Source organism: Molothrus aeneus, chromosome 13 (assembly GCF_037042795.1).
Source record: "Molothrus aeneus isolate 106 chromosome 13, BPBGC_Maene_1.0, whole genome shotgun sequence".
Lineage (NCBI taxonomy): Eukaryota > Metazoa > Chordata > Aves > Passeriformes > Icteridae > Molothrus > Molothrus aeneus.
Genome location: NC_089658.1, coordinates 19,796,463 through 19,815,585, shown reverse-complemented (window position 1 = coordinate 19,815,585; position 19,123 = coordinate 19,796,463). Strand labels below are relative to the sequence as shown.

The 19,123-nt window shown below is 59.3% G+C and overlaps 1 protein-coding gene across 1 annotated transcript in view; it reads right to left on the bottom strand.

Annotated features, from left to right (window-relative positions):
• Window positions 1-1,192: 1,192 nt before the first annotated feature.
• ADAMTS7 (ADAM metallopeptidase with thrombospondin type 1 motif 7) overlaps window positions 1,193-19,123 on the bottom strand; it is a 33,937-nt gene continuing 16,006 nt past the window's right edge. Inside the window, exons 16-25 of the mRNA XM_066558486.1 lie at window positions 18,333-18,474; window positions 16,858-16,984; window positions 16,094-16,307; window positions 12,044-13,600; window positions 11,471-11,614; window positions 10,230-10,382; window positions 9,331-9,504; window positions 8,440-8,586; window positions 8,088-8,247; window positions 1,193-1,344 (exon numbers count right to left, since the gene is read on the bottom strand). Of these exons, the coding sequence (XP_066414583.1) occupies window positions 1,193-1,344; window positions 8,088-8,247; window positions 8,440-8,586; window positions 9,331-9,504; window positions 10,230-10,382; window positions 11,471-11,614; window positions 12,044-13,600; window positions 16,094-16,307; window positions 16,858-16,984; window positions 18,333-18,474 (2,970 nt within the window). The remainder of the gene's footprint in view (window positions 1,345-8,087; window positions 8,248-8,439; window positions 8,587-9,330; window positions 9,505-10,229; window positions 10,383-11,470; window positions 11,615-12,043; window positions 13,601-16,093; window positions 16,308-16,857; window positions 16,985-18,332; window positions 18,475-19,123) is intronic.

Below are 19,123 nucleotides of genomic sequence, written 5' to 3'. Positions count from 1 at the left end.
TGAGGTCATGGCTTGTGTTTTTACATACAAATCACACACAGGAATTCGGGCTGAGTGCTGCTGCCCCCGCCAGCCCAGGGAGCTGCACGTGGAGCCCTGCAGCCCAAACGGGATGGGCTCCAGCCTGGCTCTGCCCGTGCAGGGAGCATTGCCCTTCAAGGTCCCCCAGCTTCTGGGCACCCTCCACAGCCTGAGGAGTAATAGGGAAAGGAATTCCTATCTAAACGCTCCTGCCCTCCTCCAGAGACCAACCTGGCAGGAATCCCTCCTGAGACAGGGAGGGATTTGTTCCCACAAATCCCTGGGAGCAGGCAGGAGGGGCTGTGCCTCAGAGTAAATTGGATATTCTAGTTAAAAATCAGCTAACCTTAACTGAGGAGAATCTAGATAAGCATGAAAAAAAAAGGGTTCAGCCTGTAAGGCCACAGAAAAACACCTTAACCAAGCATTACACTGCTACACATAGAGAAATCCAGGGACTGAGCACTTGGCTGCCCACGAGGGAGGGGATGTGCCACTCACTGCCAGGGCAGCTTCCCTCTCCTGCCCAAATGCGTGCAAGGGAATGCCCTGGTGGCCTCCAAACCTCGGTGTCCCTGGTGCTGCCCTCTGCTCCAGAGGGACCCAGCAATGGCTCTGGCAGAGGAAGCCAGCAATGGGGAGACAGAGCCCTGCACAGCCCCAGCTGAAACTTTATTCCTCTGCCCTGCCTCCAATTCTTAAATTAAATCTATTTAGCTTCAGTGCGTAAACATTTTTAATGAAAATTACAGGAGCGGGTTGCCAGCTTCAAGTCCCTTAAAGGAAAAAAAATAAAACATCCCTACCCCAAAGGGTCGGCAGAGCCGGTGGAATGCTGGATGCTCACCTCAGAGATACAAAAATAACAATAAAAATCAAGGTTCGTGCTGGCCAGCCAACACCTTCAAGAGGCTGCAAATGTCAAATGATAGCACCATGAGCATTTCTGAGAGGTCTTCCCCAAATCATTGCTGCTTCCAGTTCCCCTTTCCCCGCCTCCCCGCTGGCGCGCCGGGGCAGGGTGAGCCCGGGCAGGACCTGCCCAGCGGGCCCTGCCCGGCCCCAGCGGCACCTGCAGCAGCCCCAGGGATGTTCGAGCACCGTTTGAGAGCAGCACGAGTCCGAGAGGCGGGCAGCCCCGGGCCCGCGGCGCATGGGGACGGTGCTGCTGTCACCTGCGGGACAGGCGCTGCTGGCCGCGCTGCTGGCCGCGCTGGCAGCTCCGGCAGCACTGGGCACGCACGGTGGGCAGCGGGCACCGGCCCAGCAGCCGCAGCGTCCGGCAGAAGGCGAAGCTCAGGCGGTCGCGCTCGCAGGGCACACCTGGAGGGGAGGCAGGAGCACGGGAGGGTGTCAGTGCCGCTGTCACCACGGCCACCAGGAGGGTGTCAGTGCCGCTGTCACCACGGCCACCGGGCGTCTGGTGTGGAAATGAGACCATCGTTAAGGTCCCCTCCAGCCCGAACCCACCCGGGGTTCTGTGGAGGCTGCAGCGGCTGGGGAGACACGGACAGGGCAAAGCCCTCCTGCACCTGGGCACTGCCCATCCCCACAGAAAGCACACCTGTGCTGCTGCCAAAGCACCTGGGCACTGCCCATCCCAGCAGAAAGCACACCTGTGCTGCTGCCAAAGCACCCGGGCACTGCCATCCCAGCAGAAAGCACACCTGTGCTGCTGCCAAAGCACCTGGGCACTGCCCATCCCAGCACAAAGCACACCTGTGCTGCTGCCAAAGCACCTGGGCACTGCCATCCCAGCACAAAGCACACCTGTGCTGCTGCCAAAGCACCTGGGCACTGCCCATCCCAGCACAAAGCACACCTGTGCTCTGCCAGCACCTCCAAAGCACCTGCCCAGGGCAGAGCTGAGGTGCAGGGGACAAACCCCCCCACAGTGTCACCTCCTGCCAGCCCCCCCAGTGCCAGCAGAGTGGCAGAAAAGCCAGAATTCCTTTTTCTTTGAATTGTTCAGGTTATTTTGAGAAGCTGCATCATCTGGTTCACTTCCTGCAGGTGTCCTGCAGCCCTCAAAACAACCCTGGTGCTGCTCTGAGGACGGGCTTTGTTTTGGGAACGGCTGCTCCAGTGGCAGCCCAGGCCCCACCTGGGCTCGGTCCAGCAGCACAGACCCATCCCCAAGTACCCGTGGTTTATATGAATACAGAACTGCTTTGTTTGAGTTTCTGATTTCCTCCTTCTCAGTCTCAGAGCAAGGCTCGACTCGCTGAGCCTGCAGCTTCTCACCCAGTGGTGTCAGACTCACCTAAATGACATCGACTCAAAACTGAGCCTAAACTTGAAATCTAAGATTCTGTGATTCCAATTTTACCTCCTGTACAAGGAACTAAAACAGATGACAGCTTTTCTCTGGAAAAGGGCAGAGCTGATGCACTCTGGGGCCAACCCCCCCTTGCTTCTCCCTGGGACCATGCAGAGCAGGGACAGAAATGGGGCAGGGCAATGGGATTTTCTCTTTCTCAGGACATTTCTCTGCAGGGACAAGGCTGTGACCGAGCCAGGGGAGCTCTGGCTGACCACTGGCCCTCTCCCTGTCCCCTCTGGGAACAAAGGCTGTGCTGAGGAAGGGCTGCTGCCCCCATTCCCACGGGATGGACGAGCCAGCAGATGCAGAGCAGAGACTTTTCCCTGGTCTGGGATTTCAGTCACAGCCCCCTCCCCCAGCCCAGCAGTGAGGAGGTCCCTACACTGCTCTAAAACTTATTTTCTCTTTCAGCTGAGGTATTTCCTCCCTGCCTCCCGAGCTGCAGCTCTTTGTGCCCAGCCAGAGCATCCCTGCGCCCCCAAAAAGTGATTTATCACTGCCCTGCTGGATCAACAGTGCTGAGAGAGCAGGCTGGAGGGATCCCAGCTTCACACCCCACCTCAGCCTGGGGGCTCGCTCCAGCTGTGGGGCACCAGCAGTGGATTTCCCTGCTGGGTGAGCAGAGCAGATGAGAAGTCTCTGCCCAGCCCAGGCCGGGAGTGCAGGAGCCACTGGAAAAAGGGAAGTGCTTGTTGGTGCTGTGCTCCACGGGGCTGTCAGGACAATATTCCCTGGGAACATCCCTGTGGCTCCACAAGGCACCCCCTGAGCCCCCAGCCCTGCTGCACTGGGACACTGGAGCACAGGAACACGGGTACTGCCCTTTGCTGCAGGGCAGGGATGGCTCAGCAGGGCCCCTAAAACACCCCAGAGGTGCCCCATGGCAGTGGCAATCAGCCTGGGTGCCCAGGGAGGGGTGGGAGTGTCCTGGGCACTGCTGGGGATGCCCATGGAGGGGTGGGGATGTCCTGGGCACTGCTGGGGGATGCCCATGGAGGGGTGGGAGTGTCCTGGGCACTGCTGGGGGATGCTCTGCCCGGGTGGGGATGTCCTGGGCACTGCTGGGGGATGCCCATGGAAGAGTGGGGATGTCCTGGGCACTGCTGGGGGATGCCCAGGGAAGGGTGGGAGTGTCCTGGGCACTGCTGGGTATGCCCAGGGAAGAGTGGGGATGTCCTGGGCACTGCTGGGGATGCCCATGGAGGGGTGGGGATGTCCTGGGCACTGCTGGGTATGCCCAGGGAAGGGTGGGAGTGTCCTGGGCACTGCTGGGTATGCCCAGGGAGGAGTGGGGATGTCCTGGGCACTGCTGGGTATGCCCAGGGAGGAGTGGGGATGTCCTGGGCACTGCTGGAGATGCTCTGCCCGGGTGGGGATGTCCTGGGCACTGCTGGGGATGCTCTGCCCGGGTGGGGATGTCCTGGGCACTGCTGGGGGATGCCCATGGAGGGGTGGGGATGTCCTGGGCACTGCTGGGGATGCCCATGGAGGAGTGGGGATGTCCTGGGCAATGCTGGGGATGCTCTGCCCGGGCAGAGCCTGCCCAGCCCCTCAGGGCATTCAGCAGTCACAGCTTCCTAGAAAGTTATTTATGGATCACAACCAAGCTGCCTTCCTTGGAAAGAGCTGGGAAGGCTCACACTGCTTTCCAGGCTTGGAGTGATGGCTCAGCTCTTTCCTGCTCCCTCTCCAGTGGGTCAGCACCCCGGGCCCCTCAGAAATTCCTGTCCCTGCCCCGTGCCCAGGCAGCACTGAGCCCGCCCTGCCAGGGGTCACTGCTCTCTGAAACCTCCTCAGCCACCCAGGATGGGCTCCCTGTGCAAAACAGCAGGGATGGGCTCGGGCATGGGGAGAAGAGCCACCACCCTTGGCTGCAGGCTCTGCTGACCTTACAGGAGATCCCAGCAGCAGCCCGGGGTCCAAAGCCAAGTGACCTCATGGATGATCAAATATCCAACTTGGAAGGGACCCACAGGGACCACCCAGTCCAAGTCCTGCCCTGCACAGGACACCCCCACAATCCCACCCCAGGCCTGAGAGCGTTCCCAACGCTCCCTGAACTCAGGGAAGCCACTGGGAGTCGTAGAGGGGTTGAGTTCCCATCACTTTCCCAGATCCTGCTGCAGTCTCAGGGTGGATGCATGCAGGGTCAGGCTCAGGTCTGAAAATCTTGGCTGAGCTTGTGATTCCTCCCTGGAATTTGGTCTTGGGCAAGGGAAGCTGTAATAAGCACTTAATTTGTCAGCTCTTCAGAGAGGGACCTACAGGACCCACCCAATTTTCATTGAATGCTTTTACTGCTATTTCTTTCTATTAACAATTTTTTATATAATGCTCGCACTTCATCTGGAAGTACGTTCCATAAGTCCATGCCAAATTTTAGGCTAAAGAAATAGCTTAAAGCAGGGCTTTAAAAATCCAGGCTAAGTCAGCACATTAGAGACTGAAAACCCCCACTTTTTTGGGGGCTGTTTTTTTAGGTCGGTGTGGAAGTCGCTTTAAATTTCATTTAAGCTTCTGCCAGCCAGACCTAAGCTTTTACTTTTATTCCTGGGAAAAACAAACTTCCTGGAGCACGTTTTGTGAAAACAAGGAAAGGTTGAGCTTGGAGCTGAGCTAGCAAATCCAGGGAATTAGGCTGCTGACCTCTGGCCCTCGGGATGCTCTCGGGGCCAGGGCTGAATTTAACAAGTGAATTATCCCAGGGTCCTGCTCTGGGGCTGAGGTGCCTCCCTGGGGTGTCTGGTGAGTGTGATGGGATGGAGGGGATGGATTGGGATGGATTGGGATGGATTGGGATGCATGGGATGCATCCCCATTGACATGGCCACAGCTGGGAAAACTGGGAGAAACCCACAACCCACAAACCCCACAGTTTTCAGGTGTCAGCCCTGCTGCAGGCAACATCTTTCTCCCACATTTTATCAAAACAAGGACTTCTTTCTGGAGCATCCCTTTCCCACTGACTCCTGCTGTTAATTAGCAGTTAATTAATTGCTCTCCGTGCCTCAGCAGCACCTCCTGGCCTCACCACTTGGATAGGGACTTACACGCTCAAATGGCACAGAAAATTGGGATTTGCTGCAACTATTTCCCACATGGATCCCTTGTGGATGAACTCTGTGACTTGCAGAGCCACGGACAATTTAATTTCCTTGCTCAGAGCAAGCAGGAGCACCACATTTAATTGCCAATTAATGGAAATACAGCCAGCCCTGGATGAGGAGCCAGCAAACAGGAGCAGTGGGACAGAGATGGTGTCAGGGACTGACCCTGTGTGAGCAGAGCCTTCACTCCTTGGCCCCCAGGCACTGCTGCTCCCAGCACACAGGCTGGGCTCCATCCCACTCCCAGAGGAGCTGCACCACTTCATACACACTTGGAGCCTGAACCTCATCCCTTTGGAATTCCAAGCTGAGACACCCGTGGAGCAGCTGTGCTTGCTGCTGGAGCCAAGAACTGGCCCCATCACCTGCCTGGCACCTGCCTGGGGCAGATTTGGGGAGCTCAGAGACCTCCCTGGTATCAGATCTGGAGAAATGGGCATGAGAGAACTGGTTCATTCCATGGCATGACCCTGATGAGCACCCGGGGCTGCCCTGCTCTGTCCTGGGCAGGGATGTGTCACCACCACCAGGATTTGCTGTGCCCAGCACAGCCCTGCAGTGACCAGCTCCATTCACCCTGGTTCCTCCTCCAGTACACAGCAATTCCCACTTCTCTGGTTGAAATCTCTCTGATCTGCTGGATAAACTGCTGCAGGCTTCTCCAGGCCCCCATGCAGACCTGGGGCTCAGCTCCTTTCCATGACACCACAAACAATTCCCAGACAAATGTCCCCAGCCTCTGGAGCATCACACGGAGGCACTGGGGTGCCCACGGCCCTGGAGCTCCCAGGAGCCATCTAAGGACACCCTCACAGCTGGCTGCAGCTGGAAGGCAACAGCCACAGTCAAAAATAACCTTGCTGGAATCTCCAATTAATTTATAACTTGGCAACAGCTCAGGACTCTGGTTCTAATTAATCCTGACCTCCTTTAATTGAGGAGCTGACTGCTGTGAGACGTTTGTTTGTGCTTCATCTGTTCCATCTCTGCTCCAAATCCATCTGATAATGGTTTGAACATTTAAACCCTGCTGGGGTTATTGGCACTTTTGTGTCCAGTGAGGACACGACCACTCACAAGAGCCAGCCCTGGTTCTGCTGGCACTGGAGCACCTCATTCATGCCAGAGGAGGGAGAGGCTGCTTGTGCTCCTCACAAAAACATGGATCGCTCCAGCCTGAGCCCATCTTGTGCAGTAGAGATCCTCCAAAGCACAGGAAAGGGCTGGAGTTACATTTATGTCGTTCTGGGAGCCTTTGCATTTACACATCTGGGATTTCCTGCCATGTGAAAGTTTTGTTCCCCTTCATGCTTTGGCTGGAAACGTTTGTATTTCCAAGAGGCGTTTCCTGCCCTGGGCTGCAGCCAGAGCATTTATGTCATTTTTGATCCAGGATTTCACCATTTATTTGTGTGCTTCCTACATATCTCAGTGGTTATTCTGGTCCAGCCTTGGCTCCACAGCTCTCATCACCAAGCCTGGCACGGAAATTTTCCCCTGACCAAAACAGCCGGAACCGCGCATCGTGTCTTGAGCAGGGCTGACTCATCATTTCCTAAATGCTGGAGTGCCCCATGGCCCTGCAAATGCTCCAAAAAAGGAGCAGATTCATGGCTAAAAACATCCTGATGGCCAACAGTGCCAGTGCCCAAATCCCAGTTAACCAAAGCCAACGCTCCTGCCTGCTCTGCAATTGGTGTTGGGACAAACAAAAAGAGCTGGAAGGGTGGAATGGGAGCCCCAGGCTGCAGAGGGGACCTCAGGGATGTGTGGAGCTGCCGTGGATCTGGCTCCTCCACCCCAGGCACCAGCTACTGCTGTCCCCTGCCCCACCTCTCAGCCCTCCCTTTGGCCAGCAAACCTCCTGGAGGTCCAACAACACCTTCTGGGCAGCCAAAGAGCTTTTCATTCTCACAGACACATGAAAGAGATAAAGCTGGTAAGTGACTGACATGCTGATATCAGTGACATCTAATCCCTCATTATACTGCTTTTCTGTAAGTGCTGTTAACCCTTGCAGCGCCCAGATTTCTGTCTCCCAGGGAAGTGCCTGGTGCTTGGGTTGTATCTCTGTGAGTGGAAGAGGGAGGAGAAGCCAAGTGAGTGCCTGTGGTGCGGCCAAGCACTGTGGCTGCAGCTGGGGCAGGTAAATGACAAACAGGTTGACATGGGGCTGGCTCCCTGGAGTACCTGCTCAGACACACCTGAAGATGCTGGAGAACTGCTCCTTTATTCCATTTTCTCATGCTGGCCCCAGCTTGCCTCACAAGTCTTGTGTTCTGGGACTTTACCACTGAACAGCTTCCTGAGAGCTCCATGGCTGGGTATTCCCCGGTGCCTTCCTTTTCCTGAATGCCCTGCTGCCTCTGGCTGGGTCCTTTCACCCCACAGGGTCCCTGGGGCTGTCCCTGTGCTGGGTGACACTGCTGACCCCAGCAAGCCCATCCCAGCTCACATCTGTGCCAGCAAAGCCCTGGTGGCCCCTCGAGGGACGGATGCTCTGGACATTTACAGACAGTTACAACATTCCCACTGAATCATCAAGTAGCCAGCTCAGCCTTACAGAACCCACGGAGGAACCGCTCCCTCCATCTCCCCAGACCTCCCACACCCTTCTCCAGCCGGGTTTTGCTCACCTGGCTCGGAGCTGTCGCACTCCTGGGGGTTGCACTTCTGGGTGCTCTCTGGCCGGGGCTCGTGGTCACACAGGCTGCTGTCCTCCTCGGCCACCCCGCTCCTGGTGTCGATGCACTTCACCTGCCGCCGCTGGATGCCCCCTCCACAGGGAGCTGAGCACTGTGGGGACCCGGGGCTCAGCCTGGCACAGCCCCAGAGCCACCCTGGGTCCCCATTCCCTGTATGTCCCTGGGCTCAGCCTGGGGATGGCCCCAGAGGGTCCCCATTCCCTGCAGGTCCCCGGAGCCTTGGCCAGCCCCAGAGGGTCCCCATTCCCTGCAGGTGCCCCTGGAGGGGACCAGCCCTGCTCACCTGTCCCCAGGAGCCCACCACCCAGGTGGTGCAGGGCTGGCTGTTGCAGGGCCGGGTGCTGTTGGGCCTCAGGCTCTCCTCGCAGCGCCCCGGCTCCGGGCACGTCACCAGCCGGGCCTGCTCCCCGCCACCACACGGCTCCGAGCACTGCGGGACACAGCAGGGCAGGGCAGGGCAGGGCTGAGCCCCTGCTGCACACAGCTGGGCCTGGAGGGGCTCAGGGAGAGCCCAGAGCCCGGCCAGGGCCCAAAGGGGCTTCAGAGAGCTGGACAGGGACTGGGGACAAGGGATGGAGGGACAGGACACAGGGAATGGCTCCCAGTGCCAGAGGGCAGGCATGGATGGGAGATGGGGCAGGGATGGATGGGAGATGGGGCAGGGATGGATGGGAGATGGGGCAGGGATGGATGGGAGATGGGGCAGGGATGGATGGGAGATTGGGCAGGGATGGATGGGAGATTGGGCAGGAATTGTTCCCTGGGAGGGTGGCAAGGAGCTGAGATGGAGTTCCCAGCACAGCTGTGGGTACCCCTGGATCCCTGGCAGTGTCCCAGGCCAGTGGAACACAGGGTTTGGAGCCAAGTGGGATAGCACAGGGGTCCCTGGCCTGGCAGGGTGGGCCGAGCAGTGCCCAGGCCAGTGGGACATTGGTGCTTGGAGCATCTGGGATAGCACAGGGGTCCCTGGCCTGGCAGGGTGGAACAAGAGATGCCCAGGCCAGTGGGACATTGGTGCTTGGAGCCATCTGGGATAGCACAGGTGTGCCTGCCATGGCAGGGTGGAACAAGAGGTGCCCAGGCCAGTGGGACATTGGTGCTTGGAGCATCTGGGATAGCACAGGTGTGCCTGCCATGGCAGGGTGGGCCGAGCTGAGCCCAGGCCAGCCCGTACCTCTCTCCAGGAGGACGTGTACCAGTCCAGGCACGGGGCACTGTGGCAGGGCAGCTGTGCCGGGGGCTGTGCCAGCCCCGCCTGGCAGTGGAAGGGCCGCAGCAGCCGCTGGTCCCGGGTGTCAACGCAGTGAACGTCCCGCACCTTGGTGCCCCCACCACAGCTCCTGGAGCACTGGGGAGGACAGAGACACCGTGGGGAGGGACACAGAGCCACCATGGGGAGGGACACAGTGCCAGGCAGGGGGGATCCCTGTGGGGACGGGAGGTGACCCCAGGGACACGCTCTGCCCTGGGTTGGGTTCCTGCTTTCCCACCTGCTTTCCCCTCTTGCTCTAGGCCAAGCCAGAGCACAGTCTGTGCAGCTCATCTGTCACTACCACCCCTCTGAAACCAGCTGGTTTCCAGCTGGAACAGGAACAGTCTTTTTGCCTTAAGGAACTGATGATCCCAAGGAACAGCAACCACCCAGAGCAAGGACGGCTGCTCCCCACCACCAACCCTACCAAACTCACCCAACCCAACTGCAAACAGCCCCTGGCAGGGCAGAGTGGCCAGAACATATGATAAATCATAGAACCACAGAACGGCTTGCAATGGACCTTAAAGACCACCTTGTTCCTTAAAACCCCTGCCATGGGATGACACCTGCTAGACCAGGCTGTCCAGCCCCACCCAACCTGGCCGTTCATCAAATCACCTTGTTTAGCTTTAGCTTAGCAAATTCCTGACTTTTATACCAGCCCAGGACCAGGAAAAATGAAAATACTGTGGAATGAGTATTTCACGGCGAGCACAAACCTTTACCTCTGTGAGCCACGAGAGCCCTCCCCAAGAGCAGGTGTGACCCACGCCTTGTCCCGTGGATTTGGGGACCCTCCCTCCCCGCAGGGCCCGTACCTTGCTCCAGGTGCCCACACGCCAGGCCGAGCAGGGTCTCAGGGAGCACCTCCGGGCGGGGACGGGCCTGTCGGCCGCGGGACAGCCACCGTCAGGGCCAGTGCTGCAGCGCACGGAGCGCCACACCGCGCCCAGGCCGCACGTGGCCGAGCACTGCAACACAGGGAACGCTGCAAGAACCTGCCCCAAAACCTGACACCTGCCCTGTACACAGGGAATGCTGCTGTGCACCCCAAAACCTGCCCCAAAACCTGACACCTGCCCTGTACACAGGGAATGCTGCTGTGCACCCCAAAACCTGCCCCAAAACCTGACACCTGCCCTGTACACAGGGAATGCTGCTGTGCACTCCAAAACCTGCCCCAAAACCTGACACCTGCCCTGTACACAGGGAATGCTGCTGTGCACCCCAAAACCTGCCCCAAAACCTGACACCTGCACTGCAATGCAGGGAATGCTGCAAAAACCTGCCCCAAAACCTGCCCCAAAACCTGACCCCAGCTCTGCAACGCAGGGAATGCTGCTGTGCACCCCAAACCCTGACACCTGCCCTGCAGCACAGGGAACCCTGCAAGAACCTGCCCCAAAACCTGACACCTGCCCTGCAGCACAGGGAACCCTGCAAGAACCTGCCCCAAAACCTGACTGACACCTGCCCTGCAACATAGGGAATGCTGCTGTGCACCCCAAAACCTGATCCCAGCTCTGCGACACAGGGAACGCTGCTGTGCACCCCAAAAACTGCCCCAAAACCCAACACTTGCTCTGCAACACAGGGAATGCTGCAAAAACCTGCCCTAAAACCTGACCCCAGCTGTGTGACACAGGGAGCTGCTGCTGTCCATGCCCACACCCTGAGCCCAGCTGTGCATCTGGCCAAGGAGGGAGCTGGGTGAACTGGGACTGTGGGATGACGTGGGGAGAGAACCTTTCCCCTCTCAGCAATCCCACATCAGGCAGCACTCAGGAGGGAAGGGGAGGAACATGCTCCTCCATGGCCCACTCCAGCTGTTTCTGCCCTGGGTGGGCTCTCCCTGCTCAGTGTTTGCTCCCTGGATTCTCATGCCCACAGCAGAGGGGAAAATGAGGCAGCACCCTGGGGCTGGGGGTGCCATGTTGTTTCTTAATTAGCACAAATGACCCCACGCTGCCAAGAGAAATGTCCCAGAGGCAGCCAGGACAGGGGCAGGTCTCACACCCACACTGGCCCTGTCACACTTGCAATGGGACTCACCACGTACCTCACTCCAGTTCCCGACCTCCCAGCTGGGCTTGGCAGGGGCTGCTGCAGGGGGTGACGGTGGAAGCAGAGCCTCCTCCTCCTCCTCCTCCTCCAGCCTCTTCTCCCAGAGCAGGGGGGGCAAAGGGCTGGGCTGGGACAACTCCTGCCCCCTGTCACTGGAGGCAGGTGTCCCTGGGGGTGCCCATGGTGAGGGGTCCCTCGTTGGTGTCCCTGGGGCTGCCCATGGTGAGGGGTCCCTCGTTGGTGTCTCTGGGGGTGCCCATGGTGAGGGGTTCCTCGTTGGTGTCTCTGGGGGTGCCCATGGTGAGGGGTCCCTCGTTGGTGTCCCTGGGGGTGCCCATGGTGAGGGGTCCCTCGTTGGTGTCTCTGGGGGTGCCCATGGTGAGGGGTCCCTCGTTGGTGTCTCTGGGGGTGCCCATGGTGAGGGGTTCCTCGTTGGTGTCTCTGGGGGTGCCCATGGTGAGGGGTCCCTCGTTGGTGTCCCTGGGGCTGCCCATGGTGAGGGGTCCCTTGTTGGTGTCTCTGGGGGTGCCCATGGTGAGGGGTCCCTCGTTGGTGTCCCTGGGGGTGCCCACGGTGAGGGGTCCCTCGTTGGTGTCCCTGGGGCTGCCCATGGTGAGGGGTCCCTCGGAGCAGGGATGCTGAGTGGGGTCCCGTGGGAGGTCAGCTCAGTGTGGCGTGATGCCAGATCCGGGTGCAGGGACACCCCCTGTGTCCCCCATTCCCGGGGGGGCCCTGCAGTGTGGGCAGGTGGGCCATGAGCTGGGGCTGTGGGCACGGCTGGGCCCAGGCCACCCTGCTGGCTGAGGCCACTGGAGGTGAGCTGGGTGCCTGGCCCGGGCATGGCAGGGGACAGGGGCACTGGAGGGGCTGTTGTGGCCAGCGAGGGGGTTGAGGTGGGGGCTGTGGGGCTGTGGCGCTCTGGCTGGTGCCCTCCCTGTCCCACAGGAGCGGGACTCAGGGCAGGGTGGGGGCTGCCAGCACTCCCTGCCACCTCCCAGCCCGGGCCATGCAGGGCAAGATCTGCCCTCTCCGTGCCATGGGATTGCCCTCCTGCCCACGTGTCCAGCATCCCCCCTGGCATCCCTGCCCACCCGTGCTGCTCGCTGGGCTGTGGGGCTGCACCAGGAATGCCGCTGCTGGTGGCCAGAGCCATTTCCCTGGAGTCCCCGTGGCCTCTCCCTGCAGTGCCACGTCCCTGTGTGCCCACACGGCCCTCGCTGCTGCTGCTGCTGCCCCGTGCTGCTGGCCCAAGGGCCACATCCACCTGGGCACTGCCCCGGCCCACATCAGCGGGGTGGGGACCCCAGGGAGCAGGGAGATCCTGCCCCAGGCTGCTCCTGCTGGGCACGGCTCCGTGGGGCCCATCCCAGGGCCCTGCCTGGCCCTGGTTTGCAGAGTTGGGGCTCACAGAGCTCTGAGTGGGCGGGTGATGCTCAGAGTGGGGCACAGGCACCGTATCCTCCTCCTGCTCACCCAAAAAGCCAGGGGTGCTGTATCTGGGAGTGGCTGACCCCACATCCTCGGGGCCCGTGCTCAGGAGGTCACTCGAGGCTAAATCCCCCCCAGGCTCTGTGTCTTGCCCACGCACAGGGGCAGAAGTGTGCTCCTCCTCGGGGCCCGGCTGGCCCTGGCTCTCTCCTCCCAGCTCGGTGGTGAGCAGGGACTCAGTGGGCAGCTCCCAGGGCCCCTCCGTGCCATCCGTGCTCAGCTCTGCCTTTGGCTCCTCGGCTTTGCTCTCCTTCTCCGTGAAGGGGTAGTAGGACAGATCCTCGTGGAAGTTGATGAAGTTATAATCGTAGTAAAAGTCATCAACAAAGACGTTTCCTTTCCTGGCTGAGAAGTCCCCCTCGGTGATGACGTTGACATCGTTGGACTCTGGGACGTTTGGGACTAAGGGGTTAAATTTAGGAACGTGGTTGCTGGGGATGTAATGGATTTCATTAAACACCTCCCTGCTGGAGGAGCCGCTGCCAGACCAGTCTGTGCTGTCCCATTCCTGGTGGCACTGTGGCAAGGAGCAAAGCCTCTCGGGGCTGGGTCTCTGGGCAGGGTCGCACGGGGCCCCAGTGCTGTTGCTGCAGTGCACGGGGCGCCGCTGGGTCCCGTTCCCACAGGTCACTGAGCACTGGGGAGGCAAGAGAGAGGGGCACGGCTGTGGGGTGTCGCAGACTGCTTCTAAGAAAAATCTTTTCTTTAAGATTGCTCCTCCTGAGAAGCTGAGAGGCCTCAGGAACAAAATGTAAATATTGGTTATCTGCTGCTGTGGAATGCAGCAGGTGGATCTGTGATTAGCCCATGTTAGATGTTTCTAATTAATGGCCAATCACAGTCAGCTGGCTGGGACAGAGAGCTGAGCCACAAACCTTTGTGATCATTCTTTCTTTTTCTATTCTTAGCTAGCCTTCTGATGAAATCCTTTCTTCTATTCTTTTAGTCTAGTTTTAATGTAATATATATCAAAAAATAATAAATCAAGCCTTCTGAAACACGGGGTCAGACCCCCGCCTCCTCCCTCATCCTGGGACCCCTGTGAACACGGTCACAGAGGGGCAAGGCCAGCAGTGGTGCCAGTGCTCCCCCTGTGAGGGCTCCACGTCCCTCTGCCAGCCCCCACCACCCTCCCGGGCCCCGGACAGCTCCTGTGCCAGTCCCAGTGCAGGGCACTGCTCACCCTGCAAGCAGAGCATTACTGCCCAAATCCCACTGCAGACCGGGCCAGAGCAGGGCTGGGGCTGTGGGGATTTGCTCAGGGTGATCCTTGCCCTGCTTTCCAGCCAGGAACAGCTTTCCCGGGAGATGGAGGCTGGGAAGGGCAGGGGTGGGATGAGCTAATGGGCCTTTCCTGTGACCTATGGCCATGAATTGCAGCTCTTCTTCTAGAAGAGCGTTCTTTGAAGCAGGGAATTACAACACGGGTGTTGTCCGAGTAGGGGAAAAGCAAAGGTCAGGAGGGAGCTTTGCTGGGGACACACCATCCCCCCATAATGGGCTCTTTGAGATGGGCCAGCACAAAAGAAACTGGAAAGGAGAACGGCAGCATTTTCTGCTGCATTTGGGGCTTGGAGCAACCCAGGCTTGTGAAAGGTGTCCCTGCCCATGGCAGGGGGCAGAACCAGATGGGCTTGAAGGTCCCTTCCACCCCAGGGCATTCCAGGACGCTCTGGTAACACCACATGGTCACCAGCAGGCATTTCTGGAGCTGGAATCAACCATTACCACACACCAACACTGCGAGAGGGCTGCAAGGAGCTGCTCCCCTCAAGAGCCACAAAGCAGCCTTCTGACCACGTCAGCTCCTTTGGAAACTCCACAAAGCTGGGCGTGCAGAGCTCTGGGGTCCTCCCGAGGCACCGAGTCCCAGCGTGAAGCAGCCACCCAGAGCCCCGAGGGCCCCTGTGGCAGGGCCAGGTGCCCAGTGCCAGGTGGGCACACTGCTCCTGCCTGGGCTCTGCAGACAAAGCTGTCCCACCCTGCTGGTTCTGCTGACAGAAGGACCACGGCTCTGGGAAGCCTCCAAACCCCTCCAATCCCCCTGGTTATGGTGGAAATGGAAAAGAAAGAGGGCTCTCCCTTTAAATTAAAGGACAGAAAAATTACAGAACCTCAAAATTCCAAACGCATTTTCTCCAGGGCTCACAAATCCACTGGTGCCAACACCACAGAGGCCAGCAGTGAGGGCTGGGGCTGCCCTGCCCAGTTCTGACCCACCTACAAGCCATAATTTTCCCTTTAAATCATTGCATCCATCTTTCTCAGCCCTTAATTGTGGCTTTTGTGGGCCCCTAGAAAAATATTTCCAACTTGCTCTCATCTAGCCTTCAAATCCTCTGTTCGCATTTGATTCCATTTGTTCCTTAGCAACAAGCTCTGTTCCCAGGCTCTCTCCTTTCTCTCCTGATATTTGTCTTCACTCTGAACACTTTTGGAACGGCTGTTTAAATTAGGAGTTATCATTTTCTGGTTGAAACCCTCAGCCTGTGGCTAAGCTGATTCACAAAACACAAATATAAATCAAGGCTACACAGAGTGTCACCATTAATCACCCCATGGAATCATTTGGCTTGGAAGGGACCTTGAAGATCATCCAGTTCCACCTCCTGCCCTGGGCAGGGACACCTTCCAGTGCACCAGGCTGTTCCAAGCCCTGTCCAGCTGAAAACCTCATTTCTGCTTTCCTTGTGCCAAGCACAGAGCGTGGCCCTCACCCTGTGTGAGTGAGGGAGCTGCAAAACCCATTGCTGGGGCACACTTAAACTGCCCAATGCTCCTATCCCACCCTGAGACCTCTCCAAACAGTGGAATCCCCATCCAGGGGAGCTGGGGCACACTTAAACTGCCCAATGCCCCTTCCCCACCCTGAGACCTCTCCAAACAATGGAATTCCTTCCCATCCAGGGGAGCTGGGGCACACTTAAACTGCCCAATGCCCCTTCCCCACCCTGAGACCTCTCCAAACAATGGAATCCCCATCCAGGGGAGCCCACAGGGACACAGCCATGGATTTCTGTGAGCAGGAGCACACCCATCACTCTGGGGCAGGGTGAGGTGTCCTGAGACTCCTGTCCCCAGCTCCCACCCCTTTGCCAGACACTGGCACGTTCCCAGTGTCCCCTCTCACCTCGGACCAGTTGCCCAGAGCCCACGGGGAGGGGCAGGGGACCTCTGGGTGGCAGGGCATGGTGGCATCTGGCTTGGTGAGGTGCTGGCAGTCTGCTGGCTGCAGGGCCCTCTGCTCATCCAGCCCCACGCTCTGGATGCACAGCACCGTCCTCTTCATCAGCCCTGCCCGGCCACACGTGGCTGAGCACTGCTGCCACTCACCCACCCACCACCTGCGGGGGAAAGGGAAAAACAGGGGGGGAAAATGGGGGGGGGGGGAATAGGGGGGGGGAAATAGGGGGGAAAATGGGGGGGGAAATGGGGGGGGAAGGGGGGAAAAAAGGGGGGAAAAAGGGGGGGAAAAAGGGGGGGAAAAAGGGGGGGAAAAGGAGAGGAAAGGGGGGGAAAAAGGGGGGGGAAGGGGGGAAAAAGAGGGGGAAAAAGGGGGGGAAAGGGAAGAGAAAGATCTCAGCCAGAGCAAGCAGCCGTGCCCCAGGATCCATCCCACTGCCCATCGTGTGAGGCCATGGGGAAAGGAGGATCCCAAATGTGTCATCCCAGGGTCTGTGAGCTTGGACAGAGGGTCAGGGACGGGACAGTCCCCGAGCTGTGCACAGAGGCAGAGAGGAGCATCCTGCCACGACGGGACCATCTGTGAGGCTCAGCCTGTGGACAGGCAATGCCTGCGGCGGTCAGGAAACCCCAGGGAGGCTGTCATGGACCAGCCCAGGGCCTGGGACCCCGGGCCAGGGCGAGGGAGCGGGGACAGGGTGCGGGTGGCACCTGGCTGGGCAGGGCTCCTCGCTGCAGGTGCGCTGCTGGTCGTCGGGGCGCGTCAGCGCGTCGCAGAACCGCTCCTCCACCAGCCCCGCCAGCCTCTCCACGCAGTGCACCACCTGCCGCTGCACCCCTGCGGGAGGACGGGCACTGAGGGCACCCCCGGGGCGCTGAGAGCCACCCCCAGGGCACTGACAGCCACCCCCAGGGCGCCGGCACCACGCGGGTGCCAGCACCGCTTTGGAAACCCAACCCAACCACCCAGCAGGGCACAGGAGGCTCTTGGAGAGCCAGGGCAGTGGGAAGGAAATGAAAGCAGCACTTGAAGGTGCAAGTTCACTGGGGCAGAGGCTGAGGTGCCCTGGCACTGGGGCAGGATGGCAGCTGGAGCCGTGCAGCCAGGGAGCAGCACCAGGCTGGCAGCACCGCCCGGAGCACACCCAGCACCGTGTGCACTGTGAGCTCTGGGGGCTGCCAAGGGGCAGCACTCGGCTCCTTTGGCAGCCCTGCCCCAGCCCAAATCGGGGACAAACACTGCCCAAAGCCTCGTGTCCCCAGCCTGCTCACAGGGCGACCTCAGCACGCTGCCTCGCTCAGGCTCCTGTCCCCGTTTCTGTGACACGTACTTGACCTGTGACATGGAGAGCTGTCACCACGGGCCCAGCTGAGACTGACAGAACCCTGCTGAAGCTGCTGAGCTGGGCTCTGGCTCAAGCACTTGGGAGCTTGCAGGGCCTTGGGGCTCACCAGAGGCTCGCTGTGAGCTCTCCCAAACCCACATCTCATCTCACATCATCACTCAGTGCAGGAAGAGGGGCTCAGCCCTCCTCCAGCTGCTCACCCTCACCCGACTCCTGCCTGATTCACCCCTCTATTTCCCTTCCCTTCTGGAAGCCAAGCACTCGAATCATACAAAGAAAAGCTGGTTTTAAACAAAGCCCAATCCTGGCACTCTGTGCTACCTAGAAAGCACAAGTGTCCTTGAATTCCCCTTTTTTCCAGTGCCAGCTGCTCTCGAGGAAGCGCTTGCTGCTCCCAGCCTCCCCTGGCAGTGCTCCAGAAATGTCCCTCTGCACCAGCTGCCCCAAAAGCTGCCCTGGGGACCCTGGGATACCCAGCCAGCGGGGCAGAAGGGAGGAAGCAAATGTCCACACAGGGACACTGTGGGACCCCAGTGCTCTCCGAAAAACCCTGGATATCCTCCCCGCTGGAGAGGCCCAGCCAGGCAGGAGACCAGCCCTTCCACACTCCCTAACTTCTCTAAAGCTCTTTTGTTTCCATCCGTGCAGGGTAACAGGACACCGAGCCGGGAGCACGGTGCTGATAAAGCCCTGGGGTTCCTGCTGAGCACACGGGCCCTGACCTCAGCAGCTGTGCCTTTCTTCTTCCCCCAGGACCTGTGAAACCCAAGACCCAGGAATTTCAAAGGCTCCCCAGGGACCCTCCACTGCTCCGAGTGGGTGTCCCGGGGCTGTGCTCACCTGTCCCACAGGTGGCCGTGCAGGTGGTCCAGGAGCCAAAGCGCCACAGGAACTCGGGCTGCTCGATCTCGTTCTCGCTGTCAGCTGGGCGCTGGATCGTGTACTGGTACCTCACCCCGGGGTTGGTCTCCTGGAACAGCAGCTGGGGACACAGGGGACAGGCAGGGGTGAACAGAGCTGGGGACACAGGGGACAGCAGCTGGGGACACAGGGGACAGGCAGGAGGTGGCTGGGCAGGGCAGTGGGGGGTGGCACTGCCCCAGGGGCTTCTCAGGGTGAAGGAGCTGCCCAGCAGGACCAGAAGGATGTGACCCTGTGCCCAGCACCCCAACAGAGCTGGATGGGATTTGGAGTAAGCCTGGTTTGTGGAAGGTGTCCCTGCCCACGGGTGGAATTTCCCAAACTGCCTCCCACTGCAGAGGGGCTCCTGCTGCTCCCGTGGTTGACACAAGCCCTGCTGGAAGCACCCGCCTCACGAGGGCCGGGAGTTCATCCCTGTTTTTCTTAGCCTAAGCACTCCCATTATTGCCAAAGCTTTGTTGTTCTTGGAGCTTTGGCGGGAGAGCCAGGGCGCCTCTCCAAAACCTCTCCATGAATATCGAAACACTGTTGTCCACGGGTTTTAATTAGGTTATGAATCCCAGAAAGTGATTTGTGGGTGCTGAGCGTGCCAGCATTCCCATTGACAGCAGCCCTTGGCAGCAGCAGGCCCAGGATCCTGCTCACATCCCACCCCGAGCCGCTGCTGAAGGAAAGGCAGGAGGAGGTTGTGGCTGCTCGGGGTGGCTGAG